Genomic DNA, 17,961 nt, shown 5'->3' with positions numbered 1-17,961 from the left:
AACTTATTAAGAACTAATCATCTTAGTAAAACTGAAGTCTCAGAACACAGCCAAATGCAAACTAACAAAATGAGGCTTGTGACACATGAAAAGCGCTCACCCTTTTTGTTGGTCGGGGCGCTGGGAGTGCTGGACGAAAGTGTGGGTGCCGCTCTCCACGCTCGTTCCAGACTATTGTGCTGCTTGGCTAGCTGCTCGATGGTCTCCTCCAGGTGGGTACGTTGCTCTCGCTCATACTGCAGGGCCCTCTGCCACCTCCTACTGTGAGTCTCAGCCAGGTCCAGGAAATCTCGACAAGCCTGGAGAATCACAGGCAAACAAAATCCTGGCGTATTCTCAGATTTTACAGTATGGTTCCTTTAGCTCCGCGACATAGATCTGTTTTACGAATGCGGGAAAAAGTAGTTTATTTCCAGTCCTTTTCCTTGACCTCGGTCCGGGATAGGCAGCTTCGGTCCTAGAAAGCCGCTATTCTGCATGTATTCGATGTCTCTTTTCTATAAAATACCTGAATCAAATGATCAGGATCGTTATTAGGCGTCTGCAACTTGCTGATGAGCTGATTCTTTGAATCAGGGGTTATGTCGGAGAGAGACATCAAAAACATGGCGGATAGCGGCTCTCTAGAACCGGAGTAGCCTATCCCAACCTTGGTACTAACACAAACTCACAGGTGAGACATGGTTCTCCTCAAGGAAAACAGAAGTACATCAAATTTAAATGAGTGATTTCTTTCGGTTCCTCTTCATGTTACTCAGTCAGAGCGTATTGTAAACAAAGGGAACTGAGTGAGTGGTGAGTTGCACGTTTACGCTGACTGCATGGCAGAGGGCTTTTGAGTCAAGAGGGGGCATCATTATTCCTGCTGTGCTCTGACTGCTGAGCAAAAGAGGTTACTCCAGATCACACAAAAACGACTTGTCAGCATTTGTTGGCGCTGCATCGTATGCTTGATGTTCCTGCCACTAAGTAAGCACAAACCAACCGGAACCCCTTAAAGCTGACAACACGCAAGAGGAAAATGTCATGCGTCAGTCGTTAAACAGGAGCGCCCCCCCCAATGTCGCAACTCAGCATTTGTGCAGTAAGGAAGAAATGTCTTTATTGTTCTGTACGATTGGGCATTTATATCAAATTGAAGCAAACTGCATTTATGTCGATCACAGAAATTTTTAACCACAGTATCTAGTATCTGACTTTGCTAAATCATAATTCACGTTTCGTGCTTCAAAGTACACAAGCAAACACTATTAGATCATACGTAGACAAAACAACATTGCGACAAATCCATAAACATCCATTTAAACAATGTTCCAAAATGAGATGCTTGTATTTTCCAGTTTTTCATTATAATATTTTTAGGCAGTTAACATAAATTCATCCTCAAGTTGAACATCCAAAAACTAGGAAATGCAAGAAACTTTTTTTTAAGCGCAGAATTCTGTAAATATCATTCACCCTTACCTTCAGCAGTCAAACAAAGTATCCCAACCGTTGTCCCATCACTCAATTTAAATGCAGGGGATGCATATAAAGAAGCATTTCACTTCCTCAGACGTGACTATGAAACCAACACCCATTTAAAAGACGTACGCTAGTTCCACATTTTTACTGCTGAGTCTCCACTCCAAGAGCAAACTCCATGTGACGTCTGGTAATGATGAGGACGAGGTTATTAAAGGTTAAAATCAGTTGATACCATAACCGCTGCTGCTGGTATGAAGACATACACTCTTTTGACATTCAAGGACCCGGTGAAATGGGATCCACTCCCATTAATAAGTGCACACACGTGCAAGACACTCAAATCCAATCATGCGTGATATAGTTGCGAGTTACGTCACACCTAAATGTACAAGAGTGACATCTATCGTCATACCGCAGAGCTGATAGCATTGGCGCCATTTCTCTGGAATCAGCACTTGGAAGACCCTCATGGCAGCGGGAGTCCCTGCATTCTGTAACCTAAGATGCCTCGCTTACATGAGAGCCCTTTAGAAGTATGAACATCAAATGATCACACAGAGTTTGTGCTAGCACTAACCTCTAGTCAGTTAGTAAACCTAATGGCATTATACACGCTTTGACAACTCAGTCGGTTGAAATGTCCTTACCGGTTAGCAAAAATTGATGATATTAAAGTAAAACAACAGCTATGAGTAGAATTCCCTTTTGGAAATGACTGAGCTCTGACTTCTAATATAATGCTACAATCAGTATACATTCAAATTAAAATTTGATATGTCACTTGACATAAGAAACTACATTGATCATAGAGGAATCCAAATCTCAAAGAGGCATGACACTCAACACACCTTGTACAATCGTCCGCTTAGAGTCAAGTCTGTTACTGCAACCCGGAAGGCTGTGACACTGAACAGTCAGGGGGAACTCAGTTGGAAAGAGAGAAGGTGACTTTTCCCCACCCTCTCACACACCCACAATCATATTTAGTACCATTACTTCAACCCACCCCCCCAAGCCCACATCCAGAAACACGCGACGCGCCTCTGATAGAGCTTGTTGTTGAGCCTCTGCTTTGCAGATCCAACTGTATTGGAACTGTTATTCTGCTTTACATCTGCTCTCGTGATCAAGGCAATTTTATTCGCAAGATATGCATATTGTTGTTTAAAATGGCAATTGAGCAATATTATGATTCAGGTTAATAGGCATATTTTAAACAAATCAAGGTTTTAACTAGTATAAAAACACATTTGTGTTACAGGAGACTGCTTCCCTGCAGTTTATCTTGCTTTCTTAATATGGTGAACAATATCAATTGGATAATGTGATGTAATCACTGAGATATAAGCGTACCTGGGGTGCTGAAAACGAAAAATATGAAAAAATGGACTCAAGCGTTTTTTTGTTTTTGTTTTGTTTTGCTTATTTTATTAAAGTATTCTTAAAGTATGAAAACCCCATCTTTATGACTTTCGATCATACTCCGCTGCATAAATTGTTGGTCGCAGAAACAACTAGACAGGGAGCCAAACCCTCCAAGCGCAAAAATAATAAATAAGCTGGGAGGAAACTTACACAGATAAAACTATTTCCGGGTGCTTCTTTTTCCAAAAAATACATACTGAGAGCACATGTTTTGGCACTGACAAAGAACAAATATCATAAAAATTGTTTGAAAATGAGCAAGTTCATATTTATTTTCATTGTCTATTGATTGATTTTAATGTGAAAAACATGGCTTCCAAGTAGACACGGCACTTAGCAGGGCTGCTCCAGCATATATGGGCATATATCTGTGATTCTTATTCATCAGCAGAGTTGGGCGCTTCGTCAGCACTGACGGACTGTCCATCACCGACCCGTTTTGCCAACAGACCGACGAATGACTGGAATGCTAATAAAACGGTGAATTAAACATGTGAGAAAAGCAATTTTCATCCGTCGTTGTAATCGTCTGGATAGACATTACATCAAATGTACGCCACGTCTCTTTTTGCTTACTGAATTATAAGAGGCTTGGACGTTAATTTGATATATTGCTCCATCTTTATAGGACAAACGGCATCCAGATTACAGATTGGGACAATACTCGGACCAACTAGTGGAGAAACATGTTCAGTTTGAGTGAACAAACTGGGTTGGTTTAATTCACTACTTGTCATACCGGAGATTTATTTGGAATTGCTCCCTTTATCAGTCCTGGGTTCAGTTTTCTTGCTGGTAAGAGCATTCTGAGAATGGAGAACAAATTTGTATGTTTTCTTGATTGGCTTTTGGCCAGGAAATGCAAGATAGAAGTTTCTTAAGATATAAGTTTTATAATTCCCTAATTGAAGACATTTATTTCGTAAATTCAAACTCAGCAACATTTTGTTTTTCTTGTATTGTATGTGACAGGCAGTTATTAATGAGGACATCCACCGCTTGAATGTCATGTAAAGCATGATAATGCCATCCAGTGGACATGATTGTTAATTGCACTTCTGTGACCTGCGTTTCTCAAATGTGGGATATCAAACATGATGGTATTATAGCCTCGGGTTAAACCCCTCAGCTGGTTTTATTTTTTTGTGACACTTATATTACTGTATTGAATTTTAATTGCAGTATAACTGAAGAACCGCAGACACGGTGTTAACTTTAAGTGTAAGTACTGCACTCCGTGTGAGTGCAGACAGGTGCACTCCAGCGCCTGACGAATGATGGACCAGAAAATTTGCTGCAACATGGTAGTGTAATATATTACTCACAAAAAAAGTCATATTTTACTTGTTACAAATGGGAGTAACTAAATGCATTACAATGCATTTTTAGCCTGAAAGTGGTGGGGTTTTTTTCCCCCCTAATTTCACCAAAGACACAGTAAGATCGGGGTAAAAAAGTCAGGGGCAAAATGTTGACTTGCTTTTGTAAGTTTCTACTACAGCAGAGATGAATGCGGCAGTAGCAGACGACAGGTTGAATATAAACAATACGTACACAAGATGGACATAGGCCCATTACTTTCAGTTCGTCAGAGATAAAGAAAAGAATATAGGTGCACTTTGTGCTCGACACATAATGTGGATTCACCAGCATTTTGAAAACTTGTCAGTCACATCCCTGTTGCAATAATGACAGGGTAAGCTAACTCCAATTTTCACTGTACAATTGCAATTAATAATAGTCTTCAGTATAAATAGTTCTGGCTAATGTGTATAAAGATGAAACATACAAAAACTCAAATTAAACAGTACATTTAACACAATAACGATGACGTTAGCCCCACCGAAACCATCCATTTCTGAAACGTCTGTCCCTAACCTAGCCGACTGAATTTGAATATTCACATTGAAATTGTGGAGTGCACTAACTATTTTTGCCTAAAGCATAAACAATGCATCGCTATGCTGTGAAGCAAAGTCATGATGGGATTAAAATACAAAAAAGATTCTGTATCTTGTCCTGTCAATAAAGGTTTACAAAACAATACAGATCAAATGATTTGTAGTGTTTTTAGTCTTAAGCCAACCTTCCGCTGAATGTGTAATGAGTGTAATGAGCTCCATACATCCATATTTCCTGTTGTGTTGGTGAGAGTAATATAAATCAATGTAATAATAGTATACCTGTAATAGTAATGTAATAGTAATGGTATGTAATGTAATAGTAATAGTGTAATAGTAGTATTACCTAGCGAGTTTATCTACTTGTGCTACTTTCTACTCATTTTGCTTTGTTTGATCACATATTACTCCGCAGATGTGGGGTGCAGTTTTTTTGACAACCTGGTGAACCTTCCATTCCCTTACAGTATAGCTCCCATATCAGATATGATGGGAATGAATCAGAATGCTCCAATGCGCATCTGTAAAAGCTGCTGAGCAATTTGAGGGGAATTTTCTTTCAATGCATTTTGATAAAATCATGTATGGTAATCTCACAAATAAGTGTGTTGTACGTGTGTGTGCGTGTGTGCCTTGTCACTCACATTGATCATAGCATTGGAAGTGATTCGGAAAAGGGTGGCTCTCTCATTGACTGCTTTGATCTTCTCCCCGCCCTCCACAGGAACTTTCAGGCCCTCTAGTTCACTGAGCGAACGTTGCAAGGCAGCCCCGTGCTTGGCAATCAAGTCATTACATGTGCTGAGGTCATCGAGTTTGCTGACGAGTATCTTTAAAGTTCCCTGAATCTCACTTCGGTCCGATTGGGATGCTGGCTCCTCGTCTCCTGAGTCATCTGGAAGACAAAATAGGACATTTTTTACAAAGCTTTTCCTTCCGATATTTTCACTGCACAAAGCACAACCTCCATTGTAAGACACACTTCCCTTTACATTTTGGCTGACTCTGCAAGTTACCATTTCCAACATTCAGACGTTATCATTGCTCAATTACTAGCACTGCACATACCCTTGTGCAGTATTTTGACCATTTTTGGGTCGTTTTGTTTTTTTAGCCAAGTCATGGCACACTCCTGTTTGTGCCATGTTGAACTCACCATCTGGGTGAAGTTTCCACCCAGTGTCTCCTAGTGTCTTTTTTCAATGCTTCCGCTTTGATGCGAAATGCCTTTGATGTAATGATCAAAGGGTTGGACATGGGTTAAATATGTAGTACTCTACGCTGGAATACAGCCATGCTCTGTGTTTGTTGCCCATTTCTTCACAATGACAATAATGTGTTGCTTGTCGCACAATCAACCAGGAGTGTCACCAGAAAGCTTCCTATGCCACATGACAACCTATAGCAATCATACATGTAAATCATGTCAGGAGCATTTGGAGTCACATAACTTGTCCATACCTACAAGGCTTTGCTGTAGCAGCTACCCTATTCTAGCGATAACACCTCATAAAAGAGGCTTACTTGGAGTTAAAACAGGGCATAGGCAGAAGGATTGCAGTGTCAGCTATGCATTACTCACCCTCATCAACATCCTCAAGCACACACACACCCGAACACACGCAAGATCATGTATCTCTAGTAACACCAGTCTAAAGACCTGTACCACAAAGCGCAAACACAACAGCAAAGTTTGAACTCAAAAGCGTTTCTGGTGAAGTGCTTTGCTTCAACTTGAATAACTGACATATACTGTACACAAGTGGCTTTGCTCCAATTTTAGTCCTGATGCTGGTTTAAACATTTCAACAGTGAGTGAGTGATAATTCAGAAAAAGGGCTGGATGAACACCGTTACTACTACCAGGGGTTGCCTATAATTAACATCTAACATCATAAAAACATGATTCAGGATTCAAGAGTTTTATTTTCATAAGCATGGTAATACCACACAATGAAATTGTTATTCTGTTCACTTCCCCCGAGCAGACTACATTCCATAAGTGAGCAAAGAATAACGTAGGCAATAATAGAAAACAAAAACAGACAAAAAAAACAGTAATAGAGCAATAAGGGCATTAATAATGAACCGCTAAATAAATACTTACATTCTGAGCATCTTACAGATTGAGTGAAGAAACTGTATACATATGAAGAAGATGTTGCAAAATATTATGTATTTAGCAGCTTTACGGCACTGTGCAGGGTTGTAAGGTGCCTTTGTGCCTGCGGTAAAATGACTGGTGATGTTCTTGCGTAATTCCTGCGACAAGTCCCTCTCATCCTAGTATTTTGAGCGCACAAGAATGTGTTTGGGGGGTTGGCAAACACGATAGGCCGTGATTGCTATGGGTGGCTGACAAAATCGTTAACTGACAAAACAATGATGTGGATGAGAAACTTGGTAAAAAGTGTGAATGCAGTGAGACTTACAGGATGTTTTTGTGCCGAAACACATCCAAACGAGACAAGGAGAGTGATCGAGCGAGTGTAGGAGAGAGCGAGAGAGTTATTGTGTCTTTGAGCCTGTGAGACTGAGAAGCCCCTTTCCCCAACATCACATCACATTGTTAGAGATGGTAAGAAAACTTAGCGAGACCAAACCAGGTTCATTTTAGCGCGATTTAAATTGGTTAAGAAATGTGCATCTCCTTTAACAAGGTGTTGAAGTGGACTATATTACGATGTTGACGTGGACTATAGGGATATGGAGCTGGAGAGATGTGTTACCAATTTTGCAAAAAGCAAGGTTCAATTATGTTTGGTTGAGCTACTTCCTCACTTCGGCAGAAACAATTGAGCCTTGCTAATGTAGTAGATACTGTTGAAGAGACACAATATTCAATGAGCTATATATTATATTATATATTAGCGATAGTACAATTTTGACCACCAAGAAATGTTGATATACTTTCATGTGTGGCATTTCTGGCAAATTGCGTGCATTCAGAGACTGAAGTATTAATGTCAAGATGAAGCTAAGTGGCTTGTGTAAAAAGCTCTGATCAAAGCAACTGAATCAGAATGGTGGTCAAGAGCAGCAAGTACCGTGAGTAAGAAGAAAAAAAGTAGAACGAGAGCATGTGAGAAACTATTGGAGGGACAGAAAACGGTCTTACCGTGTCTGTATTCTCAAGCTTCCATTCTCACTAAGAGGTAACAAAAGTTCAGCTAGTGATAGGCAACATTCTCCCAGGCTGCTGAGCCACAGTTACTCTACGAGCTCTGAGGGAATCGACAAAATGAATAAATACGTTTGCAGAATAAAGCGTTAACTCCCGTCGTACTAAAATAATTGAGGAAGCCTAAAATTGACAATGTACGACGATGACAGAGCAGCTTTAAAGAGGTAATTGGGAAGGATGTCATTGAAAATCCTCTTTTAAGACCAGAACAAGACCAACTCCTCTGGTTTTTTTTTGTTTGTTTTTTTTAATTAAGGCTGGCACATTATAAGTCTTAAAAGGCAACGTGAAAGTACTTGTAAGAGATACCAAAGCGGCATATTGGACACACTCAGCCAGTCCCTCCATCATTGACACCGGCACAAGATAATTCGGTCAAATGTTAATAATTCTATAAAAATATTCAGCTTTTAACTGTGGAGTAATAGCATGCTATTGTGAAAAATGTCAGCAATATAATTTATTCTTGTGGTTATTGTATGTGGTAAGCACTAATTTTTTTATTGAAAAAAACATTTGTCTGGTTATTTACTATTATATTATTATTTTTGTTTTGTTTATGTTTTATGTTTTCTTTATAGTTTTTATGCAACACATTGTAGTTTGTTGTGCAGTATATTTCTTGCTGCATTTGCTACGTTTCTTTCATGTGGTTTACTCCTGCTAGGCCGGCATTGCAAAAGAGAATCAAGTTTAGGGTTGTTGTTGTTTTTTGTTTTTTTTTTATTAATCTAATGAATTTACAAGGTTTGGACTGATTGAGCAACTTAATAACATTTTCACTCCCAAGTCCCTACTAAGAACTCCATCTTCCACATCCAGCCTGGTAACATAACAAGTGCTAACAGGCAACACATCAATAGCAGCTAGACTGAAAGCTTCGAAGTATATGCAGGGTCCGTCCGTGTCTTGTCTCTGATGTTTAAAGCCAAATCCTCCGCATATAATCGTATTGCAGAATTGAAGGCGGAGTTTTCAAACGGTGTTAAAACTGCTAGCAACCTTTGAAATATGTGACCGGCTCTGGCAAAAAGGTCAACAAATGAAAAGTCAGATATTAATTTATTAAAACTGTACATCTGATTCCCTTTAAAATGACATATAATACATGGAGGTACTGTACCTCAAAATTTGACAGTTACATGCTACGTATGAACTGCTAAGATAATGGCTGTGAGTGCACAAAAAAGATCGGTAAGATTGTCAGTCACGCCTTCTAACTTAGATTGCCTGTTTTTCCTTGTAGATAATGCAAAACATCAATGTGCCATTCACCCCAGTTGATGATCCTGCAAAATGTATTGACATTTAGACTAAATCTTGTCTCTCATATAGTGTTTTAGGGTATGCATTTGACTAAAATTCCTAAATTGCTCTTTTTTATTTTTCAACATCCAGCTTTAAAAGGGGCCTGTCTGATACAGTCTGAACCTCGGCCCAGGCGCTCCACTGGGAATTTTGCATCTTCTCCCATGTGTGGGTTTGCTCCCGGTAGGCCATTTTTTTTGTTTGTTGTTTTTTATTTTTCAGGTTTATTGTCATCATTTTAGTTTCATTTTCAAATATGCACATTCCACGATTAAAAAAAAAACCCAAAACAAACAAACAAACAAAGAAAAGAAAAAGTATTATCAATGCATATCACAGTTCTGTACAAACTGAGGATAAAAGAGACTGAGAGAATAAGTGCTACGAATAAGAGATGGCTGAAAACGATAAAAGTGAAGATTTATTCTTTAAATCTTACATTTTATACCTTCTTAACTTGTGTTTTCATGTAAGTGTTGTAAGAAACGCATCGCGAGTTCTTGGTGTTTTGCGATTGAAAGGTTATGTGAGGATTTAGGTCATCTTTCCATAGCTGTTGTTTCTCATTGAGACTCATTCCATAGTACCTTAGCTGGTTGCAGCCAATTAATTCATGCATTTTGCCTCCACTTTTGGTTTAGATGATAGGTGACAGACATGTAGTATCTTAATAAGTTGATAGTTGATAAGTGAGAAACATTTCGTATCTTCTGAAATGTTAGGTGCTGTCAGCTTAACTCTGTCTTAACACCTGAGGTGAACAGATGCAGACCTGGGCTGATATCCAGGTCACTTGTGATCAACTGTTTGATTGCAGGGGTAGGGTCAGCTGTATGGCATTGAAAAGGAAAGAAAAGTGGGAGTCAGCCAAACATCTATCCTGGCTACGCCGTTTCTGGCTTTATGGCCATCCGTCAGACATCGTATCTCGTGTGACAGCTAGTTAGCCTCCAATATGTATAGTTCTTCAAAAATGCATAAAAATGCAGAAGCTAAGCACGGTAAATCAACAAATGTTGTACATAGAATGTAGAATGCCTTTATTGGCATTGCACAGCAGGTGTACAATGAAATTGGAAATTTGAAAAGCTAATAGCCGCTGCACCCGTGCACGCGGTCATCTTGTTGCTCTGTGTACAACACAATACATAACTGCTACAAAGTAAATGGAAACAAGCTAATATGTTATTGCATAAAGATGATTTCCATGTGTTTAAAAAGAAGTAGATCATTTTTAACATTTTACTCTAAGTAGCTCAAATACTAAAAAACATGTGCACGCCTGGTGTCGAGAATATAGCTCGAGGAGCGCATTGTCACACAGGTCATGTCTCAAGGACACACCACCTCCCCCTCATATAATAGCACCTTGGACAACGCCCTGAATGCACCACCACCCACCCCCCGCCCCCCATCTCAGAGGAGGATGAGATAATCTTAATCTCCAATATAATCTTGAATACAAATTCAAAGGCTTTATATAGAAAGTTTTCAGCCCTCATTTGACTCCTCATTACATCTGATCTGTACATGTGCACTGGGCACACAGATGGACAAAATACATTTCTGGCAGTCTAATTGGGAGAATGGTACCCCCGTTGCCAGGGGGTTTGCCTTGCTTGTCCCCATGGAAATGCTGTCAGATACATAGAGAGCTGCCTATAGTTCAGATGTTGTCCTTTTACAGCAGATGAACACCAAGTCACTCATTGGGAAATGTAATTACAGCTCTTTAAATAAAGAAAAGATAGTAATATATAAACAAAGTGTGGTTTCCAGACATGCACAGTGAAGATTGGATATGAATTGACTCTCCTCTGATGTATATAATTGAGTGTAATGTAAGAGCAGTCCAGAAAATTTGGTCTACCTAAAGTACAGTGTAGGCCACAAGTTTTTCAAAAAATAGTTGTTCAAATGTTCTTGTTTGTGTCTTAAATGTCCTTAAAAGGTGTAATTGACAAAAGATTTATAATTCCTGTATGTATTGTTCGCCCTTGGTATTTTTAGTGCTGATTTTATGGTGTGTGAAGGAGAAAGTGGATATATGAGTGTATACAAAGAGAGGCGAGCGCACACTAGATTAGAGGATGGGTCTCCAGGGGGGCGCAGTGTAATACTGGCCAGTAATTGCTAACCGGCTCTATACATCACAAGGAGTCAGGCAGAGGAGATGAGAGGTTAAAGCCAGTTACGCAGCACTCGGCAATCCGCAAGCAAATGACAGAGTTTAAAGCAACTCATCAATGCCAATCAAAGATGAGCAGCCCGGCAAAAAGAAGGGAAGATTGATCAGAGAAATTAAGCGACGCGTTTCGTTGTTGTAACATTTGCCGAGAAGATGAAAGGAAAATTCAATTCAAGTCAATTGCTTCTTTAGCGTTTCATCAATGAAGCGTTTCTACTGACATGGCAAATTAATGTAGTCGGCTACAGCTTAGAAAAACTGTCTGAATAAGAGAGTAGTCAGATATTCCATGTCCTGATTGCAAGTCTCAATAGCGCTGGTTCAAGAGGTTGATAGCAACTAGTGAAATCGAAATCTCACGGGACAATATTTTGATTTCATTAAGGTCACGGTATAGTATTGAAAAAAATAATAATAACAACAACAATGAGTAAAATGCCATAATGGGAAAAAATAACAGTGACAGGGAATGTTAACCTTAACAGTTCAACACAACTAGTGCTGTCACTAAGCATGGGCCGATATTAAGTTCCGACTGTGTGATAACTATGAGCAAAACGTCAGTGTCACGGTAATCACGGTAATAAAATTATAGCTCTGTTTTGTTTTTTAACCCATTGAACACAATGTATTTCATTTTTAAACAAAGTACCGTATTGAATGTTTGGTACATTAAGAAATGTGTACCAAGTTAAGCACATATAAATAAATAAACATTGTTCTTCTTTTTAAATTGTTCTTAAGTAAAAAAAAAAGTCCAAAATTGACAGTAAATATTTTCAAAGAGGCAGATTGTTGTATCAACCCTGGAATCACAAGTGATACTGAATCACCGAACTGCACCAGACATTCACAAATATCCACGGTAAGCCACACTGTCTAAAATATTAATCTGACATATTTTCAAAATAACTCTTAAAATGTCACAGAAAGTAAGTTCATTTAACCAGCATGAACACAATTACAGCATGTGTTTCTGACCAATTAACCATTCCATTGTAGATTTGGCTTTATATTTGTAATCATTGTCCAATTGGAAGGGGAATCCCCGCCCCAGTCTCAAGTCTTTAACAGATCCCATCATATTTTTTGGCAGAATCACCCTGTATTTGACTCCATCCATCTTCCCATCAACTCTGACAATTTTCCCAGTCCCCGCTGAAGAATAACAGCCCCAGGCCATGATGCCACCACCAACATGTTTGACAGTGAGGAAGGCGTACACAGGGTGGCGTGCAGTGTTACACCTATGCCAATCACAGTGTTTTTGCATCGAGGCCAATAAGTTCAATTTTGATCTCATCTGACCAAAGCACCTTATTCCATATGACTTTTGTGTCTGTCACCCACGCATACTTCAAACAGGCCTTTTTATGGCTGTCTTTCAGAAATGGCTTTCATCTTGCCACTCTTCCAAAAAGAGCAGATTTGTGCAGAGTGCAACTAATCTCTTTGTTTTTGAATGCAACTGGTTTCTTGTGGCAAATGCGAGTGAGTTCAATGAACTACAAAGGTTGACTATATTGCAGCCAATGAGACAAGTATTTAAATACAACTAACGGCTCGTTACATAGGACAAGCAAAGTAATAGTGATCTACCCGCTGCTTCTATAGACAAAATAGGAATGTTTAAATTGTGATCGCTTGATAGTCTGAAACGCAAGATGCCCCAACATTCTATGTTTTGCAGCAGTATTTATAACATTTGAAATAGAGAATTAAACACTTTCTGTTTTAGGTCGATTAATCCATTCCTATACAAGCATTAAGGCAATCGTTGGACAAAAATTTTATTTCTTTAACAGGTGTACCTAATTACTGGGACATGTCAGGAATGCTCCTTTCACCTACTGTTAATGTCTCACACCAAATTCCATGGGTGAAAATGGAAAACAATTTAGTGGGATTGTAAACCGAGTGACTGTATAACACGGCAAGATGGAGACTCATTATACTCAACTGTATGTAGCCTGGTGACAGTGCTTCAAGATAATGAGCCACTGTGAAGTCTATGAAAACCAGGTCAGAAATCACTGCAGATGGTGCTGGTAGCCTATAAGCACGCCTTAAATATGCACTTTGATATCTACACATCTTAAAATGATGGACTACACACACTACAACAGAAAGCAATTATATCATGCAAAGTCCCACATGACGATCCACAAGCGTGCCAACAAACCATCCGTGATACTTCAATTCAAAAAAAGGATCCACCCTGGGAGTTGAAGTCATCGGGCTTTGATAATGCTGTTACAAAACAATGTATTGCACATGTTTCACGGTAGTAGCACAAGCTCGCACAGCCACACACAGGCACACACACACATCTGAGAAAAAAGACAAATCTGAGAATCACATGTGGTCTGCTGCTGTCAGATTTTTGTCATGTTGAAAATTCTGTATTATTTCGCATCTCAAATTACGGCCAAAAACGATGTCAGTGACAGATAGTAGCTGTTACAATCAATATTTTAGATATGCTTTTGAGTGTAAATGTGACAGGAATATTTTTCTATACAGTACAGCTGGGATTTGCAAGATTGCCGCTGTACACAGCTATGCTATCCTTGAGGCTGCACTCAACTAAGCAATTTCAAGTACAGTACGAGAAAGATGGACTGATACTCTTTAAAGACAAGATTTACTTGCTTCATAATGACAGCTATGAATTTTGCATACAACACTGAACAACAATAAATCATATTGCAATATGTATAGAGATGCAATGTGTGTAGTGATGTTTGAACACAAATTGAACTAACTTTTCAATGTGATATACCAGGCATTTCATTCAAATTTAAGTTCAACTTGAAGTTGAGAACATCACAGTGTATGGCACTCATTTTAATTCAGTCCCAATTATTCTGTCAATACCAAACGAAGGACTAACTTTTCTTTAAGTTACAATCTAGGGTAGAGAAAAAACAAGGTACAGAATTTGATCACTGAGTTAAACTGATGCATTACAGTATATTTTTATTTTGCACAACTCTTGTGCTGTGTGGCTGTGTATTGCTGCTTTTATTTACGTACTATAAAGACCACTACTTGGCATCTACAGTCTCATTCTTGTCAGAGCACAGTCTGCCTATTTGTGAAACTGCAGTTTGTGTTGTCAGACACAACCGCAGTGCTCCATGTTTTTTCTCCTTTTTTCTTTTTTTTTTTACAATTCAGGACTGGTGGTCCATTTTATAATAATTTTGTGTTATAGACACAGACAGCGAGTCACAATGAGTAGTATTTGGGGAGGCAATTTATTGAATTTAACTAATTGTTTCGAGTTGACCTCAATAGCTAAAAGTGAGTGGCGAAGCTGACAGTCAAAAGCCCTAAAACAATCCCATCTGTGGTGCCAAGTCAAACTCATTTGAATGAATAAACAGCAGCAAGAGGGGATAGAAAGCCTAAGGCGTGACAGCACAGCTGCTCAACATGAAATTGTCCAACACTGCTAGAGGTAAGAAAAGAAGGGTGGAAGGAAAAAGTACAATTTTTTCGCTAAAAGAATACTCCTTTGGTAAATGTGAACTATATGTTCTTATTCTAGAGCGGAGGTGTGCAAATTATGGCCCTGGGGGCCATCTGCAGTGTTAGCAATTATTATTATTATTATTTTAAACGTGTTTATTCAGCTTTGCTTTTGTTTTGTTTACAAAAGAAGAACAAACAACAACAGGCAAACTAGAAACACAGCGCAAAAACAATAACAAGAATTAAAAAAAAAACAAATACGTACAACAGGTAAAAATCTAAATACATACATACATACATAAAATAAATGTAAAATAATAATAATATTAAATTAAACACTACAGTTTAAAATAATCAAGTTATCTAAACTGTATATTGTTCTTCCGAAGAAAATCGCTAAAAAGGGTCCATATTTATTTTTTATTTGTCCAGTTTGTTCTTTTTTTGCATAACTTGTCTTTTTCCAAGCAAGACTAAAAGATTCCTTTTAACCATTGTGAGGCTGTGCAAGGAGTATCTGATTTCCATGAGGTTGCTGTACATCTTTTTGCCTCTATAAAACAAATATTCAACAAGCATCCGACTTTTTTTTTTGAAAAATTACAATCATTTGGCTAAATAACACATTTCGGAATTTGAAGGAATTTGCTTTCCAATAATTTGACCAAAACTGTTCATTATTTTACCACAGAATTAGAAATATATTGGCACTCCCAAATACAATGAAATAAAGTTGCCTGGGATACATTTCAAGCAAGTGTGTTATGTATAATTGTTTTAACCATTTGAATTGCAATAATGTTGTATTCATTGATTGGGTTTGAGCTACCAGACAAGCCTGTGATCGGTTAAATCTTCATATAATTCTGTTCCCCATGCTAGAAGTTATGATGATTCTTTAAATGCATTTACAAATAATTTACATACGTAGAATTGAAAACTGTTCTTTAGAATGCAGGAACTTCAAAGTGCAATCCTCAAGAGAGGATAAGGATGGTAGTGCCGAGTTATTTTTCCACTTTGAGATGCAACTTCTCAGTTGCAAATACTTAAAGAAATGTTAGTTAAGAATACCATGTTCAGATTTTAGGTCTTCAAATGACATTAGGGTCCCATTATCATCAGACGGATCTGCTATTTTTGCTATTCCCTGGACTAGCAATGACTATTATTATTGCTTGTAAATAACTACTTTATATGGGTATTGGCCAATAGACAGGGACTACTTGGTGAAAACCAAATTTTACAGAGCGCAAGAAAAGGTCAAGGCCACAAGGACCCACCAAGAAGCAATGTCGAAGATAGCGACGGTTCGTTTTTCCCGCTATCTTCTCCAAAGATTCACTGTTGCGAAGCGCGAAATACAGAAACAAAAGTGAATTTTTCACTGCGAACAATTTTCAGACGAGCCAAGCACAACCTGCTAGGCCGGTATGCAGCCTGCAGCTCATACACACATGCGATTGGCAAGTGGAGCAAGTGCAAAGAAGAGAGAGGAAGTGGGAGTGAAAACAGCATGGAAGGAAGACGGAAAGAGATGAGCGCAGCATGCAGCAAGAAGGGCAAATGGCAGGACAGACTGCTTCTTTTCCTATTACAGCATATACCTGCGTTTTCTGCACGGGAGGAGGAGACTGCTGAATTCCAAGCATCGTTAGTGTCAGATGCCAGAAGGAGATGGACGGATGGATGGATGGACGGATGACGGCTTCAGCTCGGGCTGAGATTCAGATAGTATGATGCGGACGGTTTTTCATTTGACAGATGGAGAGGAGTGTGACAGCTCCGTGTTTTCTGGCCAAAGCTTTAGCCAGAGCGGTACTGACCCTGGTTGAGTTTACTCAAGCAGCCCGAGGCACAGAGGGAGCGGACGCTTCTCGGCTCCCAGCATCTCCGGCCCTTCATCCCACTCTGCGCGGCCCTGATTCCACGCCACGCTCCTCCAGACGCATCACAGAGTGGAGGGGGGGGCGGACGCAGACACTTTTTCCGGTCAGCATTGCAGTGCAGAAGCACACACGTGCATATTCACGGCCATACGTACAGTGCCACCACAAGGATGTGGGGAAGGAACGCAGATGCTCCTTCCAGTCATTCCCTTCCCCTCTCCTGCTTTGCTTCCGGAAACATCCAGAGCGCCTTGCACATTTTCAATTCCCCTCCTCGCGCTTCTCTCATTGCAGTGCGGATTGGAGAGGGAGGGAGGGAGGGAGGGAGGGGGAGGGAGGGAGTTGAAGCAGAGAGGAGACAGGACCGGTCAGGCCGGCCAACTCGACAAAGACCGGAATGCACAGCTCCCTCGCAGCCCTCCCGCCTCCCCGCCATTCCTGTCTGTCTGCCGCTGACAGCAAAAGTCAGCTATTTCTGGAAAGCTAAATAGCGCGGTATTAAGTTCGCCTATGATGCTTCAAAAAGAATCCTATGCATCAGATTAAGCTCGGAATTATGAAGTCCGAGTGGTGGGTCTGCACCAAAGGAAAGATATCAAAACACACCTACTTTTCCTGTCCAGTCCATTAGCCTCTCCGAGAATATTTCCAAGTTCCAACAAGGAGCTCAATTTCACATTTTCACCTTCCGCTGATTTGCGCAACCAACTGTGTTATACCCTGAGTTGAATTTTAGGGTATTTAGTGACTTATTCAAATTCACCAAGATAAAGTTCAAGACAACGCCAGCGTTATTCCAGCAATTTCACAATTTGCATATTTTGACCCACCACGGGACCATCTGGGTCTTGCAACACCGAGAGACGGCTCTACACCAGACTTGAACATTATAATCGCTGACCTGCCACTGTGAGTTCCTTATGGCGTCAAAATGAAACGTAAACTAATAACAATTCTCTACAACCCACCATAGGTTACTAAAGAAAGAGTAGTTATGGGTCTTAATACCTGTGCGTGAGCGGCGAATACAAGCACGAGTAAAAGGAGGGTGTCAGAAAGTGACGATTTGTTTCCAGTTGTTGTGTAAGCAAAATTCTTATTTTATGCGCAGCAAAGAGGAAA

General features: G+C 39.6%; 1 protein-coding gene across 2 annotated transcripts in view; it reads right to left on the bottom strand.

Moving 5' to 3' along the window:
- osbp2b (oxysterol binding protein 2b) overlaps positions 1–17,961 on the bottom strand; it is a 45,769-nt gene that overhangs the window by 9,783 nt on the left and 18,025 nt on the right. For both annotated transcript variants that reach the window (XM_088426058.1, XM_088426066.1), the window contains exons 3-4: positions 5,438–5,688; positions 101–299 (exon numbers count right to left, since the gene is read on the bottom strand). In XM_088426058.1, the coding sequence (XP_088282184.1) occupies positions 101–299; positions 5,438–5,688 (450 nt within the window). The remainder of the gene's footprint in view (positions 1–100; positions 300–5,437; positions 5,689–17,961) is intronic.

The sequence above is a fragment of the Hippichthys cyanospilos genome, chromosome 1 (assembly GCF_059441005.1).
Source record: "Hippichthys cyanospilos isolate Australia breed blue-spotted pipefish chromosome 1, RoL_Hcya_1.0, whole genome shotgun sequence".
NCBI classification, from domain to species: domain Eukaryota; kingdom Metazoa; phylum Chordata; class Actinopteri; order Syngnathiformes; family Syngnathidae; genus Hippichthys; species Hippichthys cyanospilos.
Note: the sequence above shows the minus strand (reverse complement) of the source record. Positions and strands in the feature narration are given on the sequence as shown.